At 36.2% G+C, this 27042-nt stretch overlaps 1 protein-coding gene across 4 annotated transcripts in view; it reads right to left on the reverse strand.

The window, feature by feature from the left end:
• Positions 1–27042, reverse strand: part of agap1 (ArfGAP with GTPase domain, ankyrin repeat and PH domain 1) — a 354815-nt gene that overhangs the window by 164830 nt on the left and 162943 nt on the right. For 2 of the 4 annotated variants that reach the window (XM_056459714.1, XM_056459712.1), the window contains exons 2-4: positions 9855–9913; positions 7568–7655; positions 749–763 (exon numbers count right to left, since the gene is read on the reverse strand). In XM_056459714.1, the coding sequence (XP_056315689.1) occupies positions 749–763; positions 7568–7655; positions 9855–9913 (162 nt within the window). The remainder of the gene's footprint in view (positions 1–748; positions 764–7567; positions 7656–9854; positions 9914–27042) is intronic. The other 2 variants (XM_056459715.1, XM_056459713.1) reach the window with 1 other exon arrangement.

A 27042-nucleotide genomic window follows, 5' to 3' on the forward strand; every position in this document is an offset into this window, starting at 1 on the left:
CTGTATTTCGGAGTTTAGATTACATAAGTTAACATATCAATCTGTTTTTTTTTTTAAATATGCATATTTGCAATATTGTTATTTTTATAAATTTAATATAGTACTCTAGTAAGAAAACATTAGCATTTTGTAAATACTTTCAGTATTACTTTTGCTTAAGCTAATCCTGTTTATATGAAAAAAAGCCTGTTCCTGAACAGGTTTGAGCTATCATGCTATGACAACAACTCCTGGGTGAGATTTGAAAAACAGCAATAGTCAGCAACAGTCAATAATCAAATCCAGCTAGCTGAATAATCCACGTATGAAGAACAGACCCCAGACCAAAGTTTTCCAAAACATTCACTTAGGCAAAGCCGTTTCAAGCTTCCAAAACCGATTTCAAACAAACTTTTGCCCATTTTTTTGAGACTTGTCACAGTTAGTGAGATAATAATTTTTTTGCCACAATTATAAATGGCTTCAGATAAAAAATAAAATTCTGATATAGTTTAAATGCACATTAAATGATGTCAAATACATTTGCTTTTTGATTTGGTTTAAAGTTCATCAGGGCCTTGAAGAGAAGCCATGTGGAATAGATTATTCTTTATTTTTAGGATTTTAGCTACAAAATGTATCTAAGCATAAAAAAAGGAATATGCCAAGCCACAAGGGGGGAGATTTCACCTGCTCAACTCTCTTGTACTATGACAGACCTTCCCCAAGAAGAAAATGACCGTGACATTGAAAAAGAGCAAATAGTTACCTGCGTCCACGTCAGCTAGTTAAAGAAGCAGCCGAGGAAAGAGAGAATAAACAAAACTCAAATCATAAAGCAGCCAAGCTAAACATGCACAGTCATAGTTAAGAAATGAAATACAGCAGGACAAAAAGAGTATTAAAAGAGGGAGAAAGAGAAAGAGAGAGAGAGAGAGAGAGAGAGAGAGAGAGAGAGAGGGGGAGAGAGAGAGATAAAAGCATATCGTTCATTCATTTTTCACAATCTTATCAAATGCCATGGATCTTTTGTGCCTGTGTGTCAGAAGTATGTATGTATGAGTGTATCTGAACAGACAGATCAAACACGGTGTGACCCTGAGGGCACGGTCAGGTCAGTACAGATGATTTACAGCACTAAAAAAAAAGCACATACTATCACATACACACTTGTAATGCCGGCCAGCTGAGCATGGAGGTCAATAATGTAACAAAAAGTTTGGCCAAATCTTTGAAAACAGCGTTTTCGTCTAAAACACTCCATGTCCACACTATTGTTTTCAATTCTTTCCATGTGCACAGATGTCAGACGCGTTTACCTGCGTCATATCCGCCTGCCGTTTATTTACTTTCCATCTCTTTGCAATGTAGCACCAAAATGTTGCAACAGTGGTCTGCTTCCACAGCTGAACGTTCCATGTTCTTTGAAGAGAGGCAATATAGAGCATGTACAAACTGACATAATATTTAAGCATCCAAACAATAGTTTTCAAAAGCCTCCATTTTCACAGTTCACACTGAAACAACCTTTCCACTTTTCAATGGATACATTGAAACAAAAATGTATTAGTGTTGACAAGGCCTAAATCTAATATGACTTAAAAATGTGTTTCCATCAAATAATGACTCTAATACATATATTTAGATTTTAGCTCCAGTAGTAAAATTCACTTTGAGGCATACATTTCAATCAAATATTAGGATAATTCAACTCCCCTGGCGTATTTTGTTAAAAAAATTATACAAGTAGTTTGGCAAAATAAAGTCATGTGGTGCAACCAACATGGAGATAAAAATTTTTTTTTTTAAAAACTTGACATTTTATTATTTTATACAGTTGGTACAGGGATGTAACAATGAACCAGTTTCCCTGCTGAAAAATCCAGCATATGCTGGTAAGGCATGTTTGATGCTGGTTTAAATGCTGGTTTTGCGGGTGTTAATGCTGGTCCTGGCCAGTATTGAAACCAGAAAAACCAACATTGAAAGCAGCAAGACCAGCATCAAAACATACCTTATCAGCATTCAAATATATGACGATTCATGCAAGTTTAGATGCCTAAGAACTGAGATACAATTGAAGTAGGAGTTTACATGAATGAATCTTTTTTATATAAATGAATCTGAGGGAGAAACAATATCACTGCAGTGAAACTGTAGGCACAAACTAAACTCAAATAAACCATTCTGTTTTTTTTTTCATTGTTCATGTAATAATATAAATATGGTATTCATATAATAATCTAATATAGATTTTAAAAAATTCTCATGATGCTGCATCTTTGTTTGGATCATGATTAAAATGCAGTGGCTGTCTAAAAGAACACAGGTAAAACCATACTTATTTACTTAACTTACTATATTTGAAGAGATTTCTTGTATTCGTGTAACTTATTTGATTTGGGTTTGTTTTAAAATTTTGATTTAGTTTTGTTATACTTCAATTTCACTTAGAAATGTTAGTTTATGTTTTGGGCTAAAAAAGATTGAAACTTGTGGTATTTACAAAAAAAAGTGATATTCATGTCTTGATTTGTTAGAAAAAAAAAAATGTAAAGGATCCACAATTAAAGGAAATGTGTTGTTTTTTTCTTGATTGCACCCCATAAAATGTTCATCTGTTTTTAAATAGGAATACAAAGATGTGCCTTTCTACTGTGTAAGAGAAGTGCACATTTTGATAGTGCACATTTTTAAAATATTACTATTTACCACTGACACATTCAACAAAAAAAAAAAGTAATGGCAGCCATCGAGTTATCAAGATTTTACAGTTTGCAGAGCAAAACCTCATTCAGGAAAGATTAAAAGTCCACATTTGATATCTAACATTGATAACTCTTATAGCCAGAGGGGCTGGTCTGCACCAAACTGCTGATCCCAGCAGAGCTGCCTTTCTAAATCAAACAAGATTGTGGTGGCATGCACGAAAACTGACTTATTTACCCATATGGGGTTCTGGGTTTTGAAATAGTAAAGGCAGGGTCTTTGTTGCCACCACAAAGCCTGTAGGGATTTTTCTTTCTTCTTGCGTAAACAAACACACACAGTCGCACAGTTGGCCTTGTGATAATATCTCCTAATGAGTTCTCTGAGAATGCATCTATTCATGTAGCATGTGTGATAGAAACAGGGGCCGGTGTAAAAAAAACCTTGCGGCCGACTGCTTTCATTGCAGAGCGCGCTGTAAAAATGTGCTCCAGCTCTACTTAGTGGTTTTGAGGTCGGGGTTCACTTTACCAAAACTAGGAAACACTATTTTTAAACCCCGAATAGTGCAACTTCAAAAAAAAAAAAAAAAAGAAAGAAAAGTAGGAAAACATTTCAAGGGCTTGGTAGTTTTACTGGAATGTAAATTTAGAAAGCGAAATCACCGCTTTCTGTCGCTAAAATGTGACATCACTTTATTGCAAATCTGAGTTTAGAGTATACTTCTATCATCAGATGGCGTGCTGGCCTCAAAAGTGAACGCTTTAAGCTTGTCGTTTAAAACACACTTCAACGGTCTCTGATGTCGCTGAAGTTTCCCTTGGCATTCTCTGCTATAATCCAGTGCAGCAAACAGGCAATTGACATTTCTGGGGCTTTTTTTCCTGCAGGGCGATTTCCTGGTAGACCACCGGTATGCGGTGGCTTGAGTTTTATATGGTAAAGTGCAAAGGAGAGGACGAGACGCGATTAAGGTCGCGTTGGTCCACTAACTGCCCTGTGACCTCATGCTCTCTATGGGACCCTCACGCGTTGCAGTTAAATTCAAATAAATTAAAGTTACTGCAATCAATAAATAAAGCCCTGATTTGTAAAGGTTTATCTAAATGTTGGCCAACTCGGCTCTGTTTGAAATGCCAGCTTAACATGGCTAGATAATAACAGTCATAAAAGACGTGAAATATTGATACAGGGAGCTTTTTTGAAAGCAGATCATCGCTCGGGAAAGAGAGCATATTGCGGTGGTCTGGCGGCGTGCCTTGAATGTTCTCAATTATACATGGAGAGTATGGCAGAATTGTCCAGCACAACTGTACTCAGCTAACAAACTAACAGCAGGTGTGCGGAGAGAGAGAGAGAGAAAGAGATAATAAGAGGGAAAGCAGAAAGAAGGAGAAATAAAAAGTGTATTTGGGTTATGCTTTGGCTGTGTGGAAAAGAAAGGAATATTAACTGTATTGACACAAACATTTTAGACTTAAAGAGATAGTTCAACCAAAAATGAATTTGGGAGTCCAAAAATATAGGCAAAATAAAAAGAATACCCGTGGCTCTTGATGATACATTGATCCTTATAAAGCAAAACAATTAGTCTGTGCTAGAAACGCATTTACAAAATGAAAATCATTTACAAAATGATTACATATAATCTACAGCTTTGGCATTCAGAGCTTTCACAACAGTCTGAAGTATGAGTTTTTTGTCACATATAGCTTTTTTACACCAGGTCACTTCATGTGTTTTCTCTGATTGTACAGCTGTCTGATTTGTGATAATGGTTCCATTTACATTTGGTCATATACAGTTGAAGTCAGAATTATTAGCCCTCTGAATTTTTTCCCCTTTTTAAATATTTCCTAAATGATGTTTAACAGAGCAAGGAAATTTTCACAGTATGTCTGATAATATTTTTTCTTCTGGAGAAAGTCTTATTTGTTTTATTTCGGCTAGAATAAAAGCAGTTTTGAATTTTTAAAAAATATTTTAAGGTCAAAATTAATAGCCCCTTTAAGCTCATTTTTTTCGATGGTCCACAGAACAAACCATTGTTATACAATAACTTGCCTAATTACACTAACCTACCTAATTAACCTAGTTAAACCTTTAATGTCACTTTAAGCTTTATAGAAGTGTCTTAAAAATATGGGGTCAAAAATGATTTACTGTCATCATGGCAAAGATAAAATAAATCAGTGATTAGAAATGAGTTATTAAAACTATTATAAACAGGGGGGCTAATAATTCTGACTTCAACTGTAAATGTGCCTCTATTAAATTTATATAAATCCAATCTTGGAAGGGTTTTCAACATATACCAGAGCAACTGGTGGTTCATTCCTCTGTGATGACCACTGATAAATCAGGAACTAAGCTGAAGGATAGTAAGTGAGTGAGTCCAATCTTCAAATCCCATGCTTTGATGCTTGATGTTACAAACTGATATTTTTTTAATTATATGATCGGAAGTTCTAAAACAATTGCAAAAACGAGCACACTTCCACATTGAAGAATAAAGTCAATAGGACCACCAGCCCTGGACATTTTTGACATGTCACCTTAACCAAATACACCTGATTCAGATCATCAGCTCATTAGCAGAGATTGTAAGACCTGAAAAGGGCTGTTTCTCAATTCCAAGAACACAGAGAACAGACTTGCGTTCTTGTGAAAACCGTTCTTGTCATGTTACCTCAAAAGAACGAACTCGAGGGACCGTGAGAACACAGAACGTGTGCTCTGAGAAATCAGATGCATGCGCTCTCTCTAATGGTCACATGACCTTCACGCATTTTTAACGAATAAGTATTTAAACATTACAGCATACAACAATTTTCTGTTTTCCCCTTTTCAATATATCTAACGCACAAAAACCTTACAAATATATTTTGCACAATACAAATAAAACAGATTTTAATATGAATGTCAACAAATAAACACCCTTAATGTGTTTTTGCCTTTAAGATTTTCATAGTAATGTTTACTTTCACCGTTTCATTTAGGCAAACTTCTGAGATAAATAAGTTATATCCCTGAACTTTCATAATAAACAGGTTTAAAATTCTGCACTTCCCATGTGCTTATTTAGCTGCAATCACTTCTGGGAGTTCTCGAGCGAGTTTTGCAGTCAAGTCTTTATCCACGCATCCTTGATATCAAGAACACATCCAGGAACTTTCACGCGTCCTCCAACTTGCGGTCTTGAGTTTTGGAACTGAACCTTGACGGTTAGTGATGATGTTACATGAGAACACAAGATCGCAGAAGTAGGCATATTGAGAAACAGCCATGGTTGTGGCAGACAAAGGAGACATGCAAAACAGGCCTCCAGGAACAGTGGTCCTCCAGGAACACTGTTGAGAACTACTACCCTATTCACCTTAATCTCCGAGTACGAGCAGGCACAGCCATTTGAATCAATTTGGCTCGAGACTTCCGGGTTTATTCACTTATATTCATTTTTAGATGTTAAAAACGGCTCGTTTTGCTGCTTGGTGTTGCAAACTGATATTTCCTTATTATATTATTCTACCTTGTCTGTATTGTCATGCAAACACTTGTTTGTAGAGTAAGTAGTTTGACCGTTTTCTGACGTTTATTATTCCTAGTCATTTCTCCTATAGGCAGCTAAAAAACAGAAGTTCTATAACAATCGCAAAAACGAGCGCTCTTCCGCATTGAAAAAAAAGGTCAATAGCATTTAGAAGGTCTAATGCATTTAGACCAGTCCAGTTTCATTAGATTTGAGTGTCAGACCACATGCCAAAGAGGATTTAAAGATCGAATTTACAGTATACTCGTCTCAAATGCATTTCGGAGGACATTTACACCTGTCCAGCTATCCAATAAAAAAAATTCATGATGTGACCAGGTTTAAACAGCCCCAAAATAACATACTTGCATGTCTGTGTATACAGTTGAATTATTAACCCCCTTTTGAATTTTTTTCTTCTTTTTTAAATATTTCCCAAATGATGTTTAACAGAGCAAAGAAATTTTTACAGTAGGTCTGATAATATTTTTTCTTCTGGGGGAAAGTCTCATTTGTTTTATTTCACTATAATAAAAGCAGTACTTAATATTTTATGAATCATTTTAAGGTAAAAAACTATTAGCCCCTTTAAGCAATTTTTTTTTCGACTGTCTACAGAACAAACCATCATTATACAATGACTTGCCCAATTACCATATCCTGCCTAGTTAACCTAATTAACCTAGTTAAGCCTTTAAATGTCACTTTAAGCTGTATAGAAGTGCCTTGAAAAATATCTAGTCAAATATGATTTGCTGTCATCATGGATAAAATAATAAAATAAAATAATTATCAAAGATAAAATAAATCAGTTATTAGAGATGAGTTATTAAAATGTTTAGAAATATGTTGAAAAAAAATCTCTCAGTAAAACAGAAATTGGGGGAAAAATAAACAAGAGGGCTAATTATTCAGGGGGAGCTAATAATTCTGACTTCAACTGTATATATATATATACAGCACACATCAGACTTTTTATGAAAAATACAATACATAAATCTTCCCTTTCTGTTGTAAACAAACACCATCAGCTCACATGAAAGGTTTTATGCCATTATGTAACGTGAACCTTACTCTCCATACTGTTGTGAAGATTCAGGGCCAAAATCCAGAGATGTGGATTCACACTCAATGTAATGTTCTACTTAGTAAAAAAGTGATCTATATCTAGGATGACCATAAATGAACAGCAAATGTTCATTTTTAGTTGAACTATGTTAAAACAGAAGGACACATGTTCGATATTGTAAACAGTGTTTGGAAAGCATCAAAGTGAAAGTAAAAAAGTCTTAACAATATTGCTTGTGAGACATAAAAGCATTTAAATGATCCTCGTATTTGAACACCTACCTTCAGGACTCTCTTCCTGTACATATGTCCCTGTAAGATACCTGTGCACCAGCGCAGACTTCCCACTGGCCAAGTTACCCACAATGCCCTGCACACACACACAAACACATCGAAATGTTAGGGGACAGCATTACATTTTAATAGGGGTGTGATGAGACTCTTACTCCACAAGACGAGGCACAAGATTGGGTTCACAAAAACGAGACGAGACTTTTGTGAGGAAATACATCAATGGATTCAACTGTATTATTCAAATATTCAAATATAGTCTTGTGAAAATTCACAAAATGCAAAACTATTTAGGTGCTTTTTTAAATAAACTTGTAATGAATGTTATTTTACTTCTATTTTAATGAATTATGTCAAAGGAGATGCAAACACTGTACAATATTTTGCTATAAACTCTACTGACTGGACAAACTCTCAGCTACTAGATGCGAGTATGGACTGATTGGAGACAGTTGTTTTAATGGGATTTGATACGGCACGTTTTTTTTTTTCTGGACATAAATGATGACGATGATTATGGGTGTGTGTGTCTCCAGGAGCTTACTGTGTGTGTGCGCGCACTCTGAGGAAATGTGTGTCTGTCTGTGGTGCTGTACCGACTCGGTAGGTGCAGAGAATAGTGTCAAACATGTTATGTCTGTACAGCACTTTAATAAGGCAACTAAAATAGGAATATTTCACGTCTTAATTCGATTTGTGTTTAAGACAATTATGACTTTAAGCATATCTAAAATGCTATTGTATCGCATGATAGAACCATGGTTAATTTGTGTGGCTGCAGTTGTAGCAGCCTTTGCTTTTGGACGCAGCATCCTTTGAACTCAGTAAAAAAAAAAACGGTTATGTCAAACCTGCCCAACAACAAGCCAGCCCAGGTTGCTAGGTGTGTGCAAAGCACTTAATGTGCAATTCAAATTCAATCCTGCCTCCAATCTTCAGTGCTAAATTCACCCTCACGCTCCATCATAAGATCACAATTCACAAGACAACTTTTTACATTGACGAGAAATCTCGAGATCTCATCACACCCCTACATTTTAAACAAACTGCAATGTTATGTTGAATCATATTCAGGGTTCATACACATTTTAACTGATAAAAGTTCTCATGAAGTTTCCATGATTTTTCCAAGACTTACAAGTAAATTTTCATGACCTAATGTTTCATGCAATGTCTACTTATGAGTGGTAATAAACAATACATGTTAAAATATATTATTGCATATCGTAAAACACGCAACAATCTATTTAGTTTCAATTTATATTTATTTATTCATTCATTTTCTTTTCGGCTTAATCCCTTTATTAATCTGGGGTTGCCACAGCAGAATGAACTGCCAACTTTTCCAGCATATGTTTTACGCAGCGGATGCCCTTCCAGCTGCAACCCATCACTGGGAAGAATCCATACACTACAAACAATTTTAGCTTACCCAATTCACCTATACTGCATGTCTTTGGACTGTGGGGGAAACCAGACCACCTGGAGGAAACCCACGCAAACACGGTGAAAAGATGCAAACTTCACACAGAAATGCCAATTGACCCAGCCGAGGCTCGAACCAGTGACCTTCTTGCTGTGAGGCGATTGTGCTACCCACTGTCCACCGTGACACCCAATTTATATGATTGGTCAAAGACAGAAAAGTATTAAGAACAACTAACCTATATTTAAGTATACAGATATCTGTTTTCAAAGATTTTTTCAAAACTTTGTGGGTTTTTCTGTTTTTCCAAAACTTTTCCAGGCCTGAAAAATGCCATGTCAAAAGTCCATGACTTTTCCTGGTTTTCCATGACCGTATGAACCCTGCATATTAAAACTTAAGTGTTGTCCTCTTAATAACAGGAAGAATAGTTTTCAGATTTAAAAAAGGTACACTTTTACACATGTGCACAAAACATACACAAGCACACACATCCAACGTAGTAATGCAATTTTTAATCTGAAACAATTCAACTTGTTTTTGCGCAGGTTGAAGTTTGTCCATCTTTTGACCCCCCTTTTTTTGCAATGACATTTCTGACAATATAATATAACATGATAAAGGAACCAACGAGTATCATGCCATGAAAATTGAATAGCATCACTGCAAATAAAACAATTTGAGATAAGAAATTACAATATGATGGTTATTAAAGAATTTCCTATGTACACGTCCATTTTTGGAAATTTTAGTATAAAAGAAAAAGTTTAAGAGTTAATATTCTATGAATATCCAATGAACTTTCCAACATGACAAAAAATAACAATGTGTAACAACCAGATTTAAACTCACCACTTTGAGCTCTGGCACCGAGCGACTGAGTGTCCACTCCTGACTGTTGACAAAGGCATCTACAACAGAGAAAAACAGACATCATTATAAACATGGTCATGGTCTTCAGGTCAAATTTATTTACAGAACAGTTCTAGATGAGCGACTCATTGATCCAGAGGAAAAGAACACAGCCCAAATAGGTCAAAACCAATTCCATTCATACTCCTCGAATATTAACACACTACTCCGCAACTACACTACAGAATAACACATGTTTGTGTTAATTTGAGGTCTTTTCAGCAGAGCCAGTGACCAAATAAATGTAATTAGTGCCCGCACGGCCCCCACACTCAGCTGCATAACGCGCTTCACATTACAATAGAACAACAGCGGCTGCAGGTGCTCTGTGGTCTCAAGTGCCAGCAAATAAGCCTGCAAATCCATGACTCCAGAGGTGTTGTATGGATGACATACAGGTCATGCTCTGTTATCAAAGAAAATGTCAATGGTAGACAATGGTTAATTTGGTACAATAGATTCTTAGGCTGTATTCCAAAGACCTGTAGCAGTAGAGTACTAACAGTAGAGCACGTTGTCATCAATGGAAAAGTCATGGGTTCAATTCCCAGGGAAAGAATAAAGTAATAAAATGTAAGTAATATTAAGAATAAGCCCCATTGCTGACAACTGCTTGCATCCACATCTGTCTTCTAAAGGCTGGAAAACACTAAACCCTGAATAGAATTTAAAACACAAGGCATTATACACTTGCAACTATGTTACAAACTTAGTTCAATTCCATAATGTGTGGATTCTGGAGGTTTCGATAGATGTTTTTATTTATTTTTTTATGCAGGTTACAGGGCCAATTGTTTTCATTGCATTTCAGTGTGAATGGTAAAGGATCACAAAGACAAAAAGATTAATGGGTCGATCCCACCGAATGCACTTTTACGTTCGAAAAACCCTGGACTGGCATTGAGCAACGACTGAATCAGCTGCATATTGTGCACGAGTGTTGCTGTTGATATTGTTATAATTGTAATATTTAATAATATTTTGATATTTAAGATTAGCTCCGGATAACTCAAAACAGTAACCCCTAGTCTCTCCACTATCTTCAAAAGTCTCCATAGTCATCCTGACAACAACAAACACTGCTGTCACCTCAACAGAAACCCCGCCTCTGCTTTCATTTGATTGGACAATGAAAAAGACGCGACTGACACAACTCGCTTTTTCCACTCAGAGTTGACTTCTTTCAACTGTAAGCGCACAACGGCAAAAACACAAGGTGCAGCAGGCGACTCAAACGTGAGGCACACAGGGCGCATAAGCAGCTTGTAAGTAAGTCATTCAAAAAAGGCGCAACTCAATGCAAAAATCGCGTCTAGCGTGATTAGCCCCCAAGACCACCACATTAAATTATGACGTTAATATGTTGACATGTCAACAAAAACATTGATTAGCATAAAAATACACAACACACAAATGTTGAGCAAAACATTCAATTTCTAGGGAGGCTGTATTAAAAAGCAGGGGCTGTCAAAAGTATCGACTTCAGTATCAACCGATGGCCATTTCCTGGTAACATTTGAGCATTGCTGAAAACTTCTGATTGGCCAATCCTTTTTTATGTGCTCAACAGATTTGACAGTGATTGGCTCTATATTCTCCAACATTGTTCATCAAGTGTGAATGCAAATGCAAGAGCACTGCAACGTTAAAAAGCCACGTCTATCAGCAGATCGCTCCTATATCTGCTCACAGAAGGATCTGATAGATGCAACTTTCTAATACTCCATTGTCAACAAATGTTCGCAGGAAATTATAATTTTGATTTTAAAGTATTGATTGTAAGCGAAATCGACCCAACTGAAAAGCTTTATGTTGAATATCACAAGAACAAATAATTCACGTCAACTGCTTATCGGAGAAAGAAAAAAGCAATATCAGTGGACTTTTAGGAGAATTAATTATTCTAGACAGTTCCTTTTTTCCGTTTTATTTATTTTAATGTCCAAACAGCACAGAGAAGAAAAAAAGAGAAAAAAAACTTTCCTAGTATAGAAGAAATTCCTAAGAAAAATGGCGTTATATTTCATTAAAATGCATTTAAAAGACTTGAACATCTAAACCCATCTACCACTGTGCAGCTTGTATTGACAAACACTGAGAGTGCAAATATGATGTCATAAAACACCGTCTACACAGACGAATAATATTTTTTTGAGACACTGCTTTATCTTGCATAGTGTCTATCTCAGTGCGTGCGCACAGCAATAAAAGCACTGCTGTTCATGCAATGTATGCAACGCCATCATCTGCTCACTGATGTCAGATAACAACAGTCTAGAATTTCTCTAGAGACCCATACTAAACACCTGCTAATGCTAACATATATGCCTAACCCTTGGGGATTGACACCTTTGCCATGTTCTGATGAACTAAAGAAAAGAAACGCAAGCCTTTGGGGGATTGCTTCATATATTCCGCTGGGTGACCCTCAAAAGACCACCACGTATGAGATCCCAGCACAATCTTTTAACTCAATAGAAAGCATTTTTGAAAACTGAATCGGGTGTAAAAAGGAAAACATGGATCGAGTGTATGTTTGATACTGTAATCAAATGCAAACCATATTTGTTTGGAGATAATGAACTTATTTGAGACCTTTTGATAAGCGTGCGGTGCGCAGATGGAACCAATCAACGCACTGGTATGACAGCCGTCTGCGATGCTGCAACTCATTCAAAATGACAATCTGGAACATCACAGGAGACGTGATGGGAGTGACAGACCGACGATGATCCATTACAGCCACAGACCTTGTCATTCTCGCCTCACCTCTTCAATTGAAATAGACTGGCTCCATGCTATTTCATTATGGAAGTCGGTGGTGTGGCTGATTATACAATTCAGCGTCGCCTCAGTAAAAACAGTAATAAAAGACACTGCAGTTACCAATATCTAGTATAATACCCTAATGCAAATTTCCATTTCAAGCACTGACAGGATTAAAAAATATATATCGTTGCAGAATATCATTTCAAAGCTGAATAATTGATTTTTGTGTGACAGCAGCCTTTATTTCATCCAAGAAAAACTGAAGGTGTTAAACACATGGAGTCTTTGTGTGAAAAACACACAGTCATCGCTGCTCTTCACAACCTTCAGGAGAAATCGTGCAGTTCCTGTTTCTCATGAGAATGTGACATACAAGTGTGGAGCTCAGTAACGAGTGATTTTTTCTTAACCTTCCAAAATTACTGATGAATTTCCAATTGATTTCAACTTTTTTACAAGCTTAGCTAAATTATGGATCAGCTACAGCTAATTATAGATGTTGAGTAGCATTAGATGTCAGAGTTTAGATTACTTAACCAAATTTAGCTTGGCCAATAAACAGTGTTTATATCCTTTCTTCAACTTTCAAATTTACTGTCAGCTTTGACAATGAATTTAATTTGTTTGTGTGTAAAATTTGTGTGTCAAAAATTTGAATGGTTCATGAAAACATACTCTTTTTGATTTTAATGACAGCATTTGTTTTGTGTTGCAGACGACATCTTGCCATTATTCAATCTATTTTAATTGCACAATTTACTATTTATTTAAAATACTATTTATTTATTACAAAATACTCTTTATTTAGAGTTTCTCCCTGTGTCTCCCCTGGGATTCCTCTGGGTTACAGCTAGAAGGGCATCCACTGCATGAAACATATGCCAGAGTAATTGACAGTTCATTCCGCTCTGGCGATATATGGTGGATATATAAATAGAAATGTTTCACAACCATATTTCTGAACAAAAATGTGTAAACTGACAAAAGGCCCATTTCTACCCAATGGTATGGTGCAGTACAGAATAGTATGATACACTTTCATTTCTGCAGATCGCACTGAATCACTTTTTTGCCATATTTGGCATCCAGAGGGTACTTTCCACACCAGTACGGTAGCTAAAAGGTGGAGCAAGACTCCCTGCTGAACGCTATTGGTTTATAGAGAATTGTCACAAGCGTATGCAACAAGCCAGAGGAATGAAAACACAGGAAGTACCATTTTTAAATACACCGTAAAAACACGACACCATAATAAAAATAATAATAATAATAATAATACAAAAACGGTGCGCAGCAATGAGCCATGCATGAAGCTTGTCTCCTCTTGTGACGAACAGACACGTGGCAAACAGCAAGAACAGAATCTGATGTATGTCCTCTATTTTAGTCTATATTTAGTCTATATATCTAAATAATGAACTTTGGTGAATAAAGATTTTTTTTTTCTCAAGCAAGAGTGCCATTGATTATAACTGTCTGGTGCACACCAAGCCAAGTTGGATACCACTGGTAGTGAAATTGCAAACCTGATCAGGGTGACCCAAACTGTACTGTATTGTACTGACCCGTAAAATTCTGTGGAAACGAGGCAAAAGCCATTCCTGTTTAAATGAATACATGACAACTACTAAAAACACTATTTTATGCATTCAAGGCCAATAGCTGCTGATGTAACTCAATATTTTGAGTTAAACAATTACACAAGCATAGTCAGTGTTTTTCAAAAAACCATGTTTTCTGCCGTTTACACAGCAATCATAACCAGTTTGCATTAAGGCTGTATGATTCTGGCTGAAGAGAGAATGTCGATTATTTTGCTTAAAATCAAGATCACGATTTTCTCACAATTCTGTAGATATAACATGTTAATATGCGAAGACTATTAATATTGTTGTTATTCTCAAACATATGGTAAAACAACAATAATTATAGTAGGCCAATGTGTAGGTCTACTGTTGGTTAAAATGCTAAATTTTGTGTAGACGTGGAATAGTGAACTTGAATAGCCTTTAATTTTGTCCTGGTCATTAATGCACAGTAAACACAACTACTTATAATTCTATAGTTGAATGTTTATGTTTAAGACATATGCTTGCCATTTGTATTGACAACATTATTAGACCATTTTTTTCCCTGGTAAAATAAGATTTGTCATTATCAGATTCCCTCTTGCATTATATTCAATATTATATAGGCTAGAGTAGTTATGCTGACACTTTTAAACATTTATTTTCATGCACAACACTTAGTGTTCGCTACGAGAGAAAAAGCATATCAAATGCTTGTCGTAATCATAACTCTAAACTGCAATATGCTCATTTAAATGCATGCGCTGCGTAAAAAAATGCTGGATAAGTTGGCGGTTCATTCCGCTGTGGCCCCCCTTAGATTAATAAAGGGACTAAGCCGACAAGAAAATGAATGAATTAATTGCCTGAATTGTAGAAATGCTGGATTAAGATCATGTGGGAGGTTGAATCGAAATTGCGATCTTCAAAATGAGTCAAAATGATTAGCCATCCAACAGAGCAAAGAAATTTAAAGGAAAATTAGTCACAGTATTTCCTATAAAAAAATTATGGAAAAAGTCGTACTTGTTTTATTTTGGCTAGAACAACAGCAGTTTTTACTTTATTATTAGTCCGCTTAAGCAATATTTTAAGGGGAACAAACCACTGTCATACAATGACTTGCTTAACCCTAACTTGCCTAATTAACCTAGTTAAGCCTTTAAATTGCACATTAAGCTGAATATTAGCATCTTGAAACATATCTAGTAAAATATTATGTACTGTTATCATGACAATCAGTTATTAGTAATTAGTTATTAAAACATTATGTTTAAAATGTGAAATTTAATTTCATTAAACAGAAATTGGGGTAAAAACTATACAAGGGAGTTAATAATTAAAGGGGGCTCATAATCCAAGAGGGCTAATAATTCTGACTTCAACTGTATATAAATGGCCAAAACACAAAAGAAGCTACTCCCAAAAAAATTCTAATAAATAAATAAATAAATAAATGTTCGCAAAAATATTAAACAATCAAGACCAGCAGGTGGGCTAGAGAAGATGTCTATTTGCCCTGTGGGAAGCTTGTGTGTCTTATTTAAATGCTCTTATGCATTTGTTTATGTGTATATGTGGGGTGACGGTCTCATTTCACTCGTTGATTTGAATTCGTCTTTGCAGTCAGTTTCCCATGACCTGCTTGGACCCTCCACCCCCTCTCAGTGAGCTGACCGATTACAGAAACGCACTTCCACCACCCACTCTGTGTGTCAGGCTGAAAACCAAGGCCTGACGGAAAAATTAAAAAGACAAAAAAGGAAAAATAAGAAGACCTTTACAGGAAGTCAATTAGCAATAATTCTGCATTATGTCATCAGGATCATTGTTCTGGTGTCTGTACCAGCTTGACCCACATCAGGTCCTTTTTATCCAGCTCAGCTTTCCTCTTTTCTGCTCTCACTTTATGAACTTGCGGCTTTTAGAGAGTCTCCTGAATCATTAAAATCCCACACAACCAATATAGGCATCCTGAGGGGACTTGGAGAACTAGGCCACAGCAGTCCAACATCGACAGCATGAGGCTCAATCAAAGTTTCAATTAGGATTTATGAAAGCGGAACTAACTCGCAAAAGCGCAGTAATGAATGTGTTGGGTAGCATGCAACAATTAGCCATTTCACAGGCGCACTTGGCACAAATCACAAGTCCCAAAGACATCCATCATCATTTGGTCACGGTGTAATTGTCTCAGTATTTCCTCTACTGCAGAACAGTGAGAGTATGCCATTCCACTGCATGCAGGCACCTAGTATGAAATTCAAGCTTGACTATAACTGCTCTCAACTATATTCATCAACAGGCATACATTTGACAGTCACAATGCATTTTGCAGCTGATTCGGTGAAGAACTGGTCTAATTAGGCAGGAAGAGGCTGTCAGTGATTCTTAAAGAGCTTGACATTTATATGCGCTATAAGCATTAGGGTGGTTACAGTTGTTTCCTTCCTTTTAACACCAATTCCATTTTCCAGCGTGAACATGAGCTTGGTGTCAGTGTACTACAATGGACTGAAAAGACAATGTCTTATGTCTATATTCAATGTCTTGTTTTTGAGCTTTTATATGGCACCTACGATGAAAATCATCTTTTGTAAGCTGTTTGAACAGAACTGTGTGTAAGTATAGTGTGTCCACAGTCATATTGAGGTGATATAAAATCATTAAGTCTCTTTTTTTAAATTTCCTGAGGTTAAAATAGGATCCAAATCCCTCCCATTTTGAAGCCCACCACAACGTGACGTAGGAGTGCATTTTCCCCACCCACCAATTTAAATTAACAGCTGCATATTAACATGACTCAGTAGTAAAGCGTATAATCATTTCAACAAGACAGGACGTGCGCAAAGTAACTGGGATTAAAGATCTGTTCAGCTCTCTATGATCATCAATTGTCATCAAGTGAGATCAAGAATAAGTTTTACAGGTTTAAAACCTTTTTAAAATAGTCTTCACTTTATCACCACAGCCGCGTGTCAGTACAACCCAAAAGAAGATGCTTCAATTCTGGTTTGTTTATTTTGTACATTAACATAAGGGATACAGTAGTGGATATTAAAGTATATCCTGTCAAATTTGCTGCGCAAAAACACTGCAAAGTTAAACGTGTGCGCTGTGTGTGTCCACTGTGTGTGCTTACACTTTGTAACGCCATTGCGTGTGACTCATCGTTGCAGAAAGGCTTGAATTAACTCCACAACAAATACATCAAATAATCATTGGGAAAATTCTTACTGTACTATTTCTCACAACCATTACATGAGATTGCTTCCTTCATGTCACTGTGCTGTGTATCTGACAGCTGAGGTGGAGATTGAGGCACACTGACAGTCACGTTGGAATGGTGGGCGGGGAGAACTAGCATTAAAGGCACAGGCAACAAAAACAGCTACATTGTGTTTAAAGCAGAAAATTCCAATATTCTTAACCCTCTACTGCACACATTATGATAAATCTATTTAAAACATTTTTTACTGTTTTTCTTTTCTTAAAATGGTTTAACGTGAAGTGCTGTAAAAAATTATTTGGAAAAAAAACTATTTTTAAAGGTACTTTATGAAACGTTGCCATATGGCAACAACGTCCAACAATGGATCTAACTTCTAAACTATGCTTATAATTAATAATTTTATTTTTTGAAATGATTTAATTGGTGTTGCAGTATTATAAGCTTTAACACAGAACTTATAAATGACACATTATACACACTTTACCACAACTCATATTCCAACAGCTTTCATTTATTCCATTCTTTTTTGCTGAATATTGTTAAAAACAAACCTAATATTATATTACCATGTATATAACATACAGTGAATATAAATATTTCCTCCAGTAAAAATGATAACAAATAAATAAGTCTAGTATATCCCGATGCATCAGAATAATGTAGCTACTAGCTAACAATGTTTATATATATTATACTATATACTATAATACGCCTGTCTTATCTGCCTCTGAGCTAACTTACCTGAACTGTCTCTATCTAATGTCCAGTCTGCATCATTCTCATGGTTACTAAAATCCATCTCACCCTCACTTTCATCTGCAGGAAGAGCCAGTTCTGTCCTTTTCTTCTTTCACTTACCATAGAACATGGTGCTGCTCGCTAATACACTGTTCCCTGTTTTCATATCTATTCAAAAGTAGTATTGCCATTAAAACTAGTTTTTATTCAAAATGCAAATGTCATTAACATACAACTAATCAACATTATATTACTAGCATTCATGTTGTTATTTTTACAACTTAAAAGTTCACAGCTGACCTTGCTAGCTAGCTAACCCATTGCAATATTAAAAAAAAAAATTGTGAATATGTCATCATAACTTACTGGAGGTGATGTTTCAGATTTTTTTTTTTTTGTGGATCTAACATAATTTGATCCTTTGTTTTTATTGACGTTTACATTTGCATTCAGCAATTACTCACAATTAACGCCAGTCTGTCAGAAATTGCGCTACAGAAAAACACAGCATGTCATGCGACTTAACCAAAGCACATCATTGGCTACTCTAAGGTCTTCTCTTTCCAACAAAAAAAATTAATGTTGGTCTTTAAGAAACAGTGGCAGGGAAATGAACATAAGTATCATGTTGCCATATGGTGACACGGTGCAGTAGAGGGTTAAAGGTACAATAAATAATCTAATGGGTGTTTTGAGCTGAAACTTTCCAGACACATTCTGGAGACACAAAAGACTTGCATTAAATCTTGAAAAAGGAGTAAAATAGGTGCCCTTTAAGTTACACCAAAGGAAAGTGTTCTTTGATTGATTTGTTAAAAACACCCTCATTAATATGAATGAACTTTGAGTTTTGTGCATTGCCGGAAACTGGAGTTAGATTACCTAGTTTATGTTATTATTTGAGACGCTGGTGATTTCTGCCAATGTCATTTATATTAAATTTTTTTTTCCATTGTTTGTTTGTTTGTTTAAAAATTATTTGAGGTCTGATTATATTTTTCTGAATTGCTAAAATATGTTTAGCATTAAAAACAAAGGTAATTATTCCAAGGCATAAAAAAGACATGGACAAAGGCTAATCAAGCATGCAGATTCTTCATATTTTAATTGTCGTAGTACACAATGTAACTACAGACGAATCAATCTTTAAACAGGACTATTATCAAAAAAAAAAATTTTTTTTTGAGGGAGATCTTAATGGTCTAATCCAGAGATGCTCAAACTAGGGCCCATGGGCCAAAGTTGGCCCACTGTAACCTTTAATTTCATCCATTTCATCTGAAAATGGTTTAGAGATTGTAATTTCAAATTTAATGTAACCTGAAATTAAACATTTCAATTTAAATGGTGTAATGTAATGTAATGTGTATTTACATAGCGCATTTATTGTGTATGGCCATACACCCAAAGCCCTTTACGATCATGAGGGGGGTCTCTCCACACCACCACCAGTGTGCAGCATCCACTTGGATGATGCGACGGCAGCCACAGGACAACGGCGCCAGTGCGCTCACCACACACTGTGTAAATGTGTAAATGAAACAGATTTTGTTTAAAATGTACACACGAAAGATAGAGGATAATGCAGAGACTTTGGTGAGTGAATCAAGGCAAAGACAGGTTTTGCTTGACTAGTGTATTCAGCATTAAACTCCACTGTGTTATAAATGAGGTTATGTTTTGTAGTTTAGTTTGGTATGTGTATCAGCCCACGGCTCTCAATGATATTTGGTTTTTGGCCCTTCATACGAAATAGTTTGGGCACCCCTGGTCTAATCCACTTCAATGATCTATGCTAAGCTAAGCTAAAAGGGTTCCCAACAAACCTTGACATAGGCTGAATGGATTCAAAAATACTAAAACTCAACTGTTTAACTCCAGGGCACTTGCAAAATGAGCCTCTAAAAGTTCTCAAGATTGCAGAAATGAAATGAACAAGACAAGAATTTGGTTGAGCTATCCCTTTAAGGCCTTAGACAGTCTTTAAACAGATGAGGCTTGCTTTCTTAGTTTAGTCTACATCTGTAACTCTTACATAAAATGCTGACAAGTTCAGGTCAAAACCAGGCCACATTAAAAATGAAAATGAGGAAATTGCAGTAACACAAAAATCACATATGATGCTTCTCTAGCTGCTCAGAGAGAGGCAGTGAAGTGCAAGAGGAGTCAGCGTTCCCTCAGTTCAATTCAATTTACTCTGACTGCTGCCAGAAACATGACTTACTGCTGTAAACCCCGATCACTTGATGGAGGAGACTGAAGAAGCTCCCTCTCTCTCTCTCTTTACACTTCTCATCTCAAACTCTCTCATCTCATATTCCCAACGCTCCCTCCAGACACTGAGAACGGCATGTTTCATCTCCTCATTCACTGCAGCTCCCAAAATAGCATCCTGAGCACAAAGCCATGTTTTCCAGCAGTTTTGTGTAATGTGCACACGCTAATCCTGCACTCAAGTCTCTTTCTCTCCAAATTCCACTATTATCTATGATTTTCAATAAAGGAAAAAAGAATCAAATAACTGTGTTGCTTCATTATGTGTCTATGTTGAATGCCGTCATTGACCCCAACAGAGTGAATGGAAAAAATCCTGTCTGTCGCTCCCCCTGTTGCTCGTCTGACACACTGGGCTGCATTGTTGCCCCTCTTTTAGGCTGCATTGGGGTCTACTGATGGCTCACCCATGCGCCACTGCTCCCTGGACATCACTCTCAAACAGGATGTTGTTACAGCTGCTTCCTGTTTTCCTAGGAGGGGCCTCAAGTTTCCATCTTCCCCAGTGTTCCCAGTGCAGTAGGGTCGCTTTGGTACCAGTTCACTGACCTGCATTGCAGTAGTCATTGCTGTAGCTAAATCAATGTGCTACCATGCACGTATTGAACTGGTTAACAGTAACACACTAGTCCCCTTCAGCGATGTGACCAGGATCATGACGGCTAGAGAATCGCAGACGATTGCGCATCAATAGCAAAACATTATCCTGATCCCTCATTGTAGAAATAATCTCTGTTTTGTACAAATTCTGCTTGATTAAAAGTACCTGCGGCATACTAATAATTTCCAAAAAATAAATAAATCAATAAATAAATATACACTTACAAACATATCTGTATCCAAATCCATGAATGCTGCATTATTGACCATTTTCACAGTTTAACAGTAGTCATAGGATGTGCAAAAATGTTTAGTTTGGGGGGAAAAAAGGTTACTATCAGTGTATAGATCCAATCAATTTTATTCAGGAATTCACTCAAAATAAAAAATGGGGGACAAAAGAACATCATAAAATTCTGGATGTACTAAAAGCAAAACTAAAACTACTTTTTAACAAAGATGTATTATTTTAATAAATAATATAAATAACTTCAAACTTAAACTTTTAAACTTAAACTGTTAAACTGTTTCAATTTAACTCAAAACTTAAATTTAACCGATTTAAAAAACAAAAGGCAATAAAATAACCACATTTTATTGGTAGTGAATGCATTGAGAGCCGTCATTTTATGTACGTGTATAAGTACAGGAACAGAATATCACAGAATAGAATAGGGCTGGGCGATAATCGCAAAAAAATATATATATCACAATATCATTTCAGTATTGATAATTATTGAATATTTTTTAACAATCCATTTAGGTATATAAGGATTTTTTTTATTTAACCACTTTAATTTACCAACATTACTATAGTAACTAAATAACATATTTAGTAAATAACATTACTAAATAGTATTAATAGTCAAAAATAAAAACATTTAAACAAAATATCTGATCTCTTTATAATAAAATAAACATAAGTGTTAAGGAGACTCTTAAACTTGATAAATAAGATGAGTTAATTAAATGACAAAGCGTGTGCAATGGTAAAGGTAAATCTCAAACTGTAAACAAAATATTATGATGATCAAATTTGAGCTTTTAAGTAAAGGAATCAGCCATCATTACTCAAATACATATTTCAACATTACAAATCAGTTATTAACATTTGAATTAACATTAACTAAGTCTTTAAGCTTGCGGAAGTGCTAATTAAAAGTCTTTCTGTGTTGCTATAATAAACCTTATTAATTCTCTTGCTTCAAACATACACACTACAGATTCCATTTATAACATTTTAGTTGAGATTATCAATGGTTGTATGTGAATAAAAGCCCAAATTAAATGCAATTCTCAGACAAAGCCAACACTTTTTTGCAGAAAACTAGGATTAAATTAACTGACTGGATAAATGGATTGCTTTAATCATCCTGAACATCTTGAAGATCTAGACATTTGGTTGGTACAGACAAGAATAATAATAAAAAATTATTAATCTGTGTTTTAAACTATGTGAAGAAGACCAACCACTCAAACTACTTGTTCAAACTACTTATTTAAAATGAGCTTAACAACACAATTCTTGAGACTTCATTCAAACAACTTAATTTTTTTATGTTTAATCCATGAATGAATTATGTGGAACCCTGCATTTTTTGCAGTGAATGATGAGTTGCAATTCTGCCATTGCTTATAAAATACAAAAGATTGTCTAAAACAATCTATATTTAATGTCCTCGCTACCAGCCATATGGTATGCCAGCCACATAATGCACAGGTTTCCTGACTCAGTAATACTTCTTAATGAACATAAACCTGCAGCACGTGTGCACATCATGTGCTGAGAAAGCAGAAGAAAAGCTGAGTCTGTGTCCTAGATTTTACAAGCTACATAAGGTGAACAAGCAAGCGGCGTTCTTTAAATACATCAACACATACTGTGACAATGGAAAGTCTATTATCCTCATGCTGTTTCTGGGTGTCACCTCCGCTAAGACAGCAGGAGATAAAAGTGTTTAGCAGAATGTGTCTGCTCTTCATCAAAATGACACAGAGGAAGAGAGACAGGAAGAGGGTTTGGAAAAGAAAAGAGAGAGTCTGTTAGTGATGGAATAAGCAGGAGGGTTATTTCCATGTTATGGTAGACAGTTTATCCAGTGGAGCCCAGTTGAACATGTGTTTTGTGTCCTGGCTGTCAGAAACACGGTCTGTTCTCTCACAGGCTTCGGCCTGTAATACAATATTCCCAAAACAGCCAAACAAGGTGTGTTTGTACCTGTGCCAAATATGCATGGTGGGACAGAGAGGGACATGCACACATAGTGCTTCTCTCACATAATTCTGCACAACACCACAATTCATGCATTGTGCATATTTCTGTTCATTGAGGAAAAAGAAAGCTAGAACTAAATTAATATTGCCATAAAGTGTGCAACATTATGCAATAAAGGCTGTTTTGTGGATCTAATATGAATCTAATATTAGGCCATGCTCACAGGTATATGCATATTTTTAGTTTTCCCGTTTTCATAAAAAAAATAAATAAAAAAAGATCTCTGTTAGGCTTGTCACGATAACTATTTTTTGTTATATGATATATTGCACCAAAATATATTGTGATAAACAATGTTATTGTCATTTTAAGACCACTCATCTTTATGCCACTCATTATATAATGCCTGAATGACAATATAATATCACAATACAAGCACACTATTCCAAAGAACATAAAATATTTAATTTCACTGTAGTCACTTTAACAATGTAATAGTTAGGCGTTGGAACCAAAATGCGAAAACGCATATCCCAAATAAATAATAATAAATGTTAGCAAAAATGTACAAGTAAAAAGTAACAGATGCTGCGATATCTGCTACCAGATCTATTTTCAGTTGTCAGGCACCCACATGAAAATATACTATAGCACTTTATAGTAAATACTATAGTGGGTTTTTTTTTTACCATACTGACACTTGACATCTCCAATAAAGATGTTGCACAATCAGCTAAAATGTTGCTAGAATAAGTTTTTATTTATGGGCGATATATATTGCATCACCAAAAATAAGGTCATGTCCATGTGTTGTGAGATAAGTCAATATATTGATTATTGTGATATAGGCCTAATCTCTGTCCACATGAAAATGCAAAAACGCACTGTAATGCAGGTTTATTGTCATGCCGAACCAACAGGTGGCGATAGACATTTATATATAGAGTTCATACCACATAGGGAATAAAGTTCATTTCACAAGTAAATTGCATTCAAGTTAATGCAAACTCGAGAAAAGAGGCAAATTACCGTCCCACGGTTGAACAATGCGAAATACATGATACATTTGCCATGAATGTGCAGAATTTGCCTTAACATCTTCGTGTTAGGTGTGAACCCAGAAGCTGTAAGCCAATCAGACAGGAGAAAACAGCACACGCTGAAAACATGAGGCAAAAACTCTGTTTGTTGTGTCCAGTTTTTGGAGTTTTGGAAAATCTTCACCATGGGTGGGGTTTACAGAAAGTTTCGGTTTGAGTCCCCTGATACTCCATATTCATATGGACAAATGGATAAAGCACATTGAAAAAAGTGCAGTTTTGAAAATACCTGTGTTTGTGTGGTTAGGGACTTTAGACATGTTTAAATGTGTTTTTCTGTTACATTTTGCATTCTTATAAACAGCATAAATACACAATGAACCGCAGCTACACTAATTATTTTCTTTATTCTCTATTTCCACCTGGGGATACTCATCTCGAGGCCTTTAGAGATTGTGCAGCGCCATTTATGCAATCCAAGACCTGTGAAGAAATGATGCCAAGGTGTCCATAATCCTGGACCAGGCTGTATCCTGAGCAGATGCTGTGGTGGTCATGGAAGAGCGGAGAGCATGAGACTGATTCCTGAAAGACCCAGTGAAAGATGAGTCTACGAATTCATCCTGTGGGCCAGCCTGAACACCAGCTGATGACCTTCTTCAGCCTCCGGCGCCTAGACTGCAGCTCTGCACACGAAGTTTGGCAAGAGGAGAAATGGTCATGCTCAACTGAGCCTGGTTTCACTCAGGTTTCCCTTCACTTTTGTCAGTTGGTGAAGTTTTGTTCCTTGCCACTGTCACCACTGGCTTGCTTAGTTTGGGACTTGTGGAGCTGCACATCTCTGGATTTTCTCCTCAGTGTTAGAACTTTCAGCAGTGAAATTTAAACCACACTGAACTAAACTGAACTTTAACTCTGAAAACTGGACTGACACCGTTTCTTTTTACTAGACCTTCTATGTTAAGTTGCTTTGACACAAATCAACATTATAAAAACGCTATAGAAATAAACATGAATTGAATTGAATTAAATAAATAGCCCAAATTACTATTTCTTTCCTTCAATAAAAAATTACTCAATGCAAACATAGTCTTCAAGTCTTCTATAGTGAGCAACTCATACAACACAGTTAAATATTATAAAAAAAAATGTTTTAACTCCGTGGTTTTTCTTTATGATCATTTAATAAAGCTCAAATGAGTATACAAACAATGAAGGAATAACAATCGTGGGACACAACATACATTTTATGCTCAAAAGTTGATCGTTCTCAAGCACAGCCACAGTAAACAAGATGCATAGCTACTGAAACCAACATGGAGCTGATGTGGTTACATAGCATGAAAGCCACTCAATTGCTTGTGATAGTAGGTTATTATAACCACTTATTCTATTTCTATTGGTGGGTCAGAGCAACATACTGCTGTAAGCCTATAGAGAATCTGAAGACTGCACAGACTGAATATAGCAGAGATAAACTGGAACACCCTCACTTTCTACATCTGAAAATAAAGAACCATTTACTTTTAGTCATTTAGCAGATGCTTTTGTCCAAAGCGACTTATAGTTGATGAGGAATTCAGTGATTCAACAAGAAGAGGCAATACACACAACAAGAAACAAGTTTGCTCAGAAAACTAGTTGTTAAAGTATAGGCTGATTTATACTTCTGCGTCATGATCGATGTGACTCACGGTGCCTGCCGTGCGCATAGTTACGTGTTTATACTTCTGTGCTCTGCTTGTGTTGCTCTGCAATAACACTTCCGAAACGCTAGCTGGCAGTGAGGTTTTTTTTGTTCCTCTGTGTCGTGTTACTTTGCGAGTGTTTTGTTATTTCTGAATGCTACCTTAATGTAAAAGTAGCTCAGACTCACTCATTCAGAGGCGGGAACTGGCAGACGTGCAACAACTTTAATCATAAGGTAAACGCATAACAAAAGTTTCCATCTGGAACTCCTTCATGGGTAAACACTCGCTCCATTGGGCTCGTGGCTCTTCCGCAGCTATCAGCACCGGCCACGCTTGTCATCAATGCCAAGCCGACCAATCACAGAGCTTGCGCTATGCATCATTGCAACATGTAGTTAAATTTTTTGAGAGGTGCGCATCAGCATCGGCATCAGTTACGGCGAGGGCTATGCGACCAAGCAAAGAACCGTATGCGTGTGCTTCACGCCAAAGTATAAATAAACTTTAACGGGGAGTGTTTTGTGTGTGCGCGTGCGTGTGTGGTGTGTGCACTAATTTTTCAGAACGTGTCCAGTGCTAATGCGCAAAAACTGTTGCAAGTGTCGGTTAAAATATCAAAGAGAGATGAAAGAATGTTTTCTACAGGTGGTTTGTCAAGCCCACTCACCTGATTGAGGCACACTCAGTTTGGGGTTGTCATGTGGTGAGGTGGAACCAAGCACCAATCAGCATTTGTCAATGCACACTTGTCTTTACAGCATCATCAAGAAAGAAATAATATTTGTGAATATATAATGAAACTACACGTCAGATTTTACAAATGATAGGTTTTAAAGATTTTGACATTTCACCATTCAAATGAAACCGAACTGTAAACGCTTGATTAAATACGTTAGACCAAAAAAATTTCAAAACTGCTGCAAAAACTCAAGTCAAAGTTTATAGACATGAATTATGCACCATTCTTATGACAAACTAGGGCTGCTCAATTATGGGAAAAA

Source organism: Danio aesculapii, chromosome 6, assembly GCF_903798145.1.
Source record: "Danio aesculapii chromosome 6, fDanAes4.1, whole genome shotgun sequence".
Taxonomy (NCBI): domain Eukaryota; kingdom Metazoa; phylum Chordata; class Actinopteri; order Cypriniformes; family Danionidae; genus Danio; species Danio aesculapii.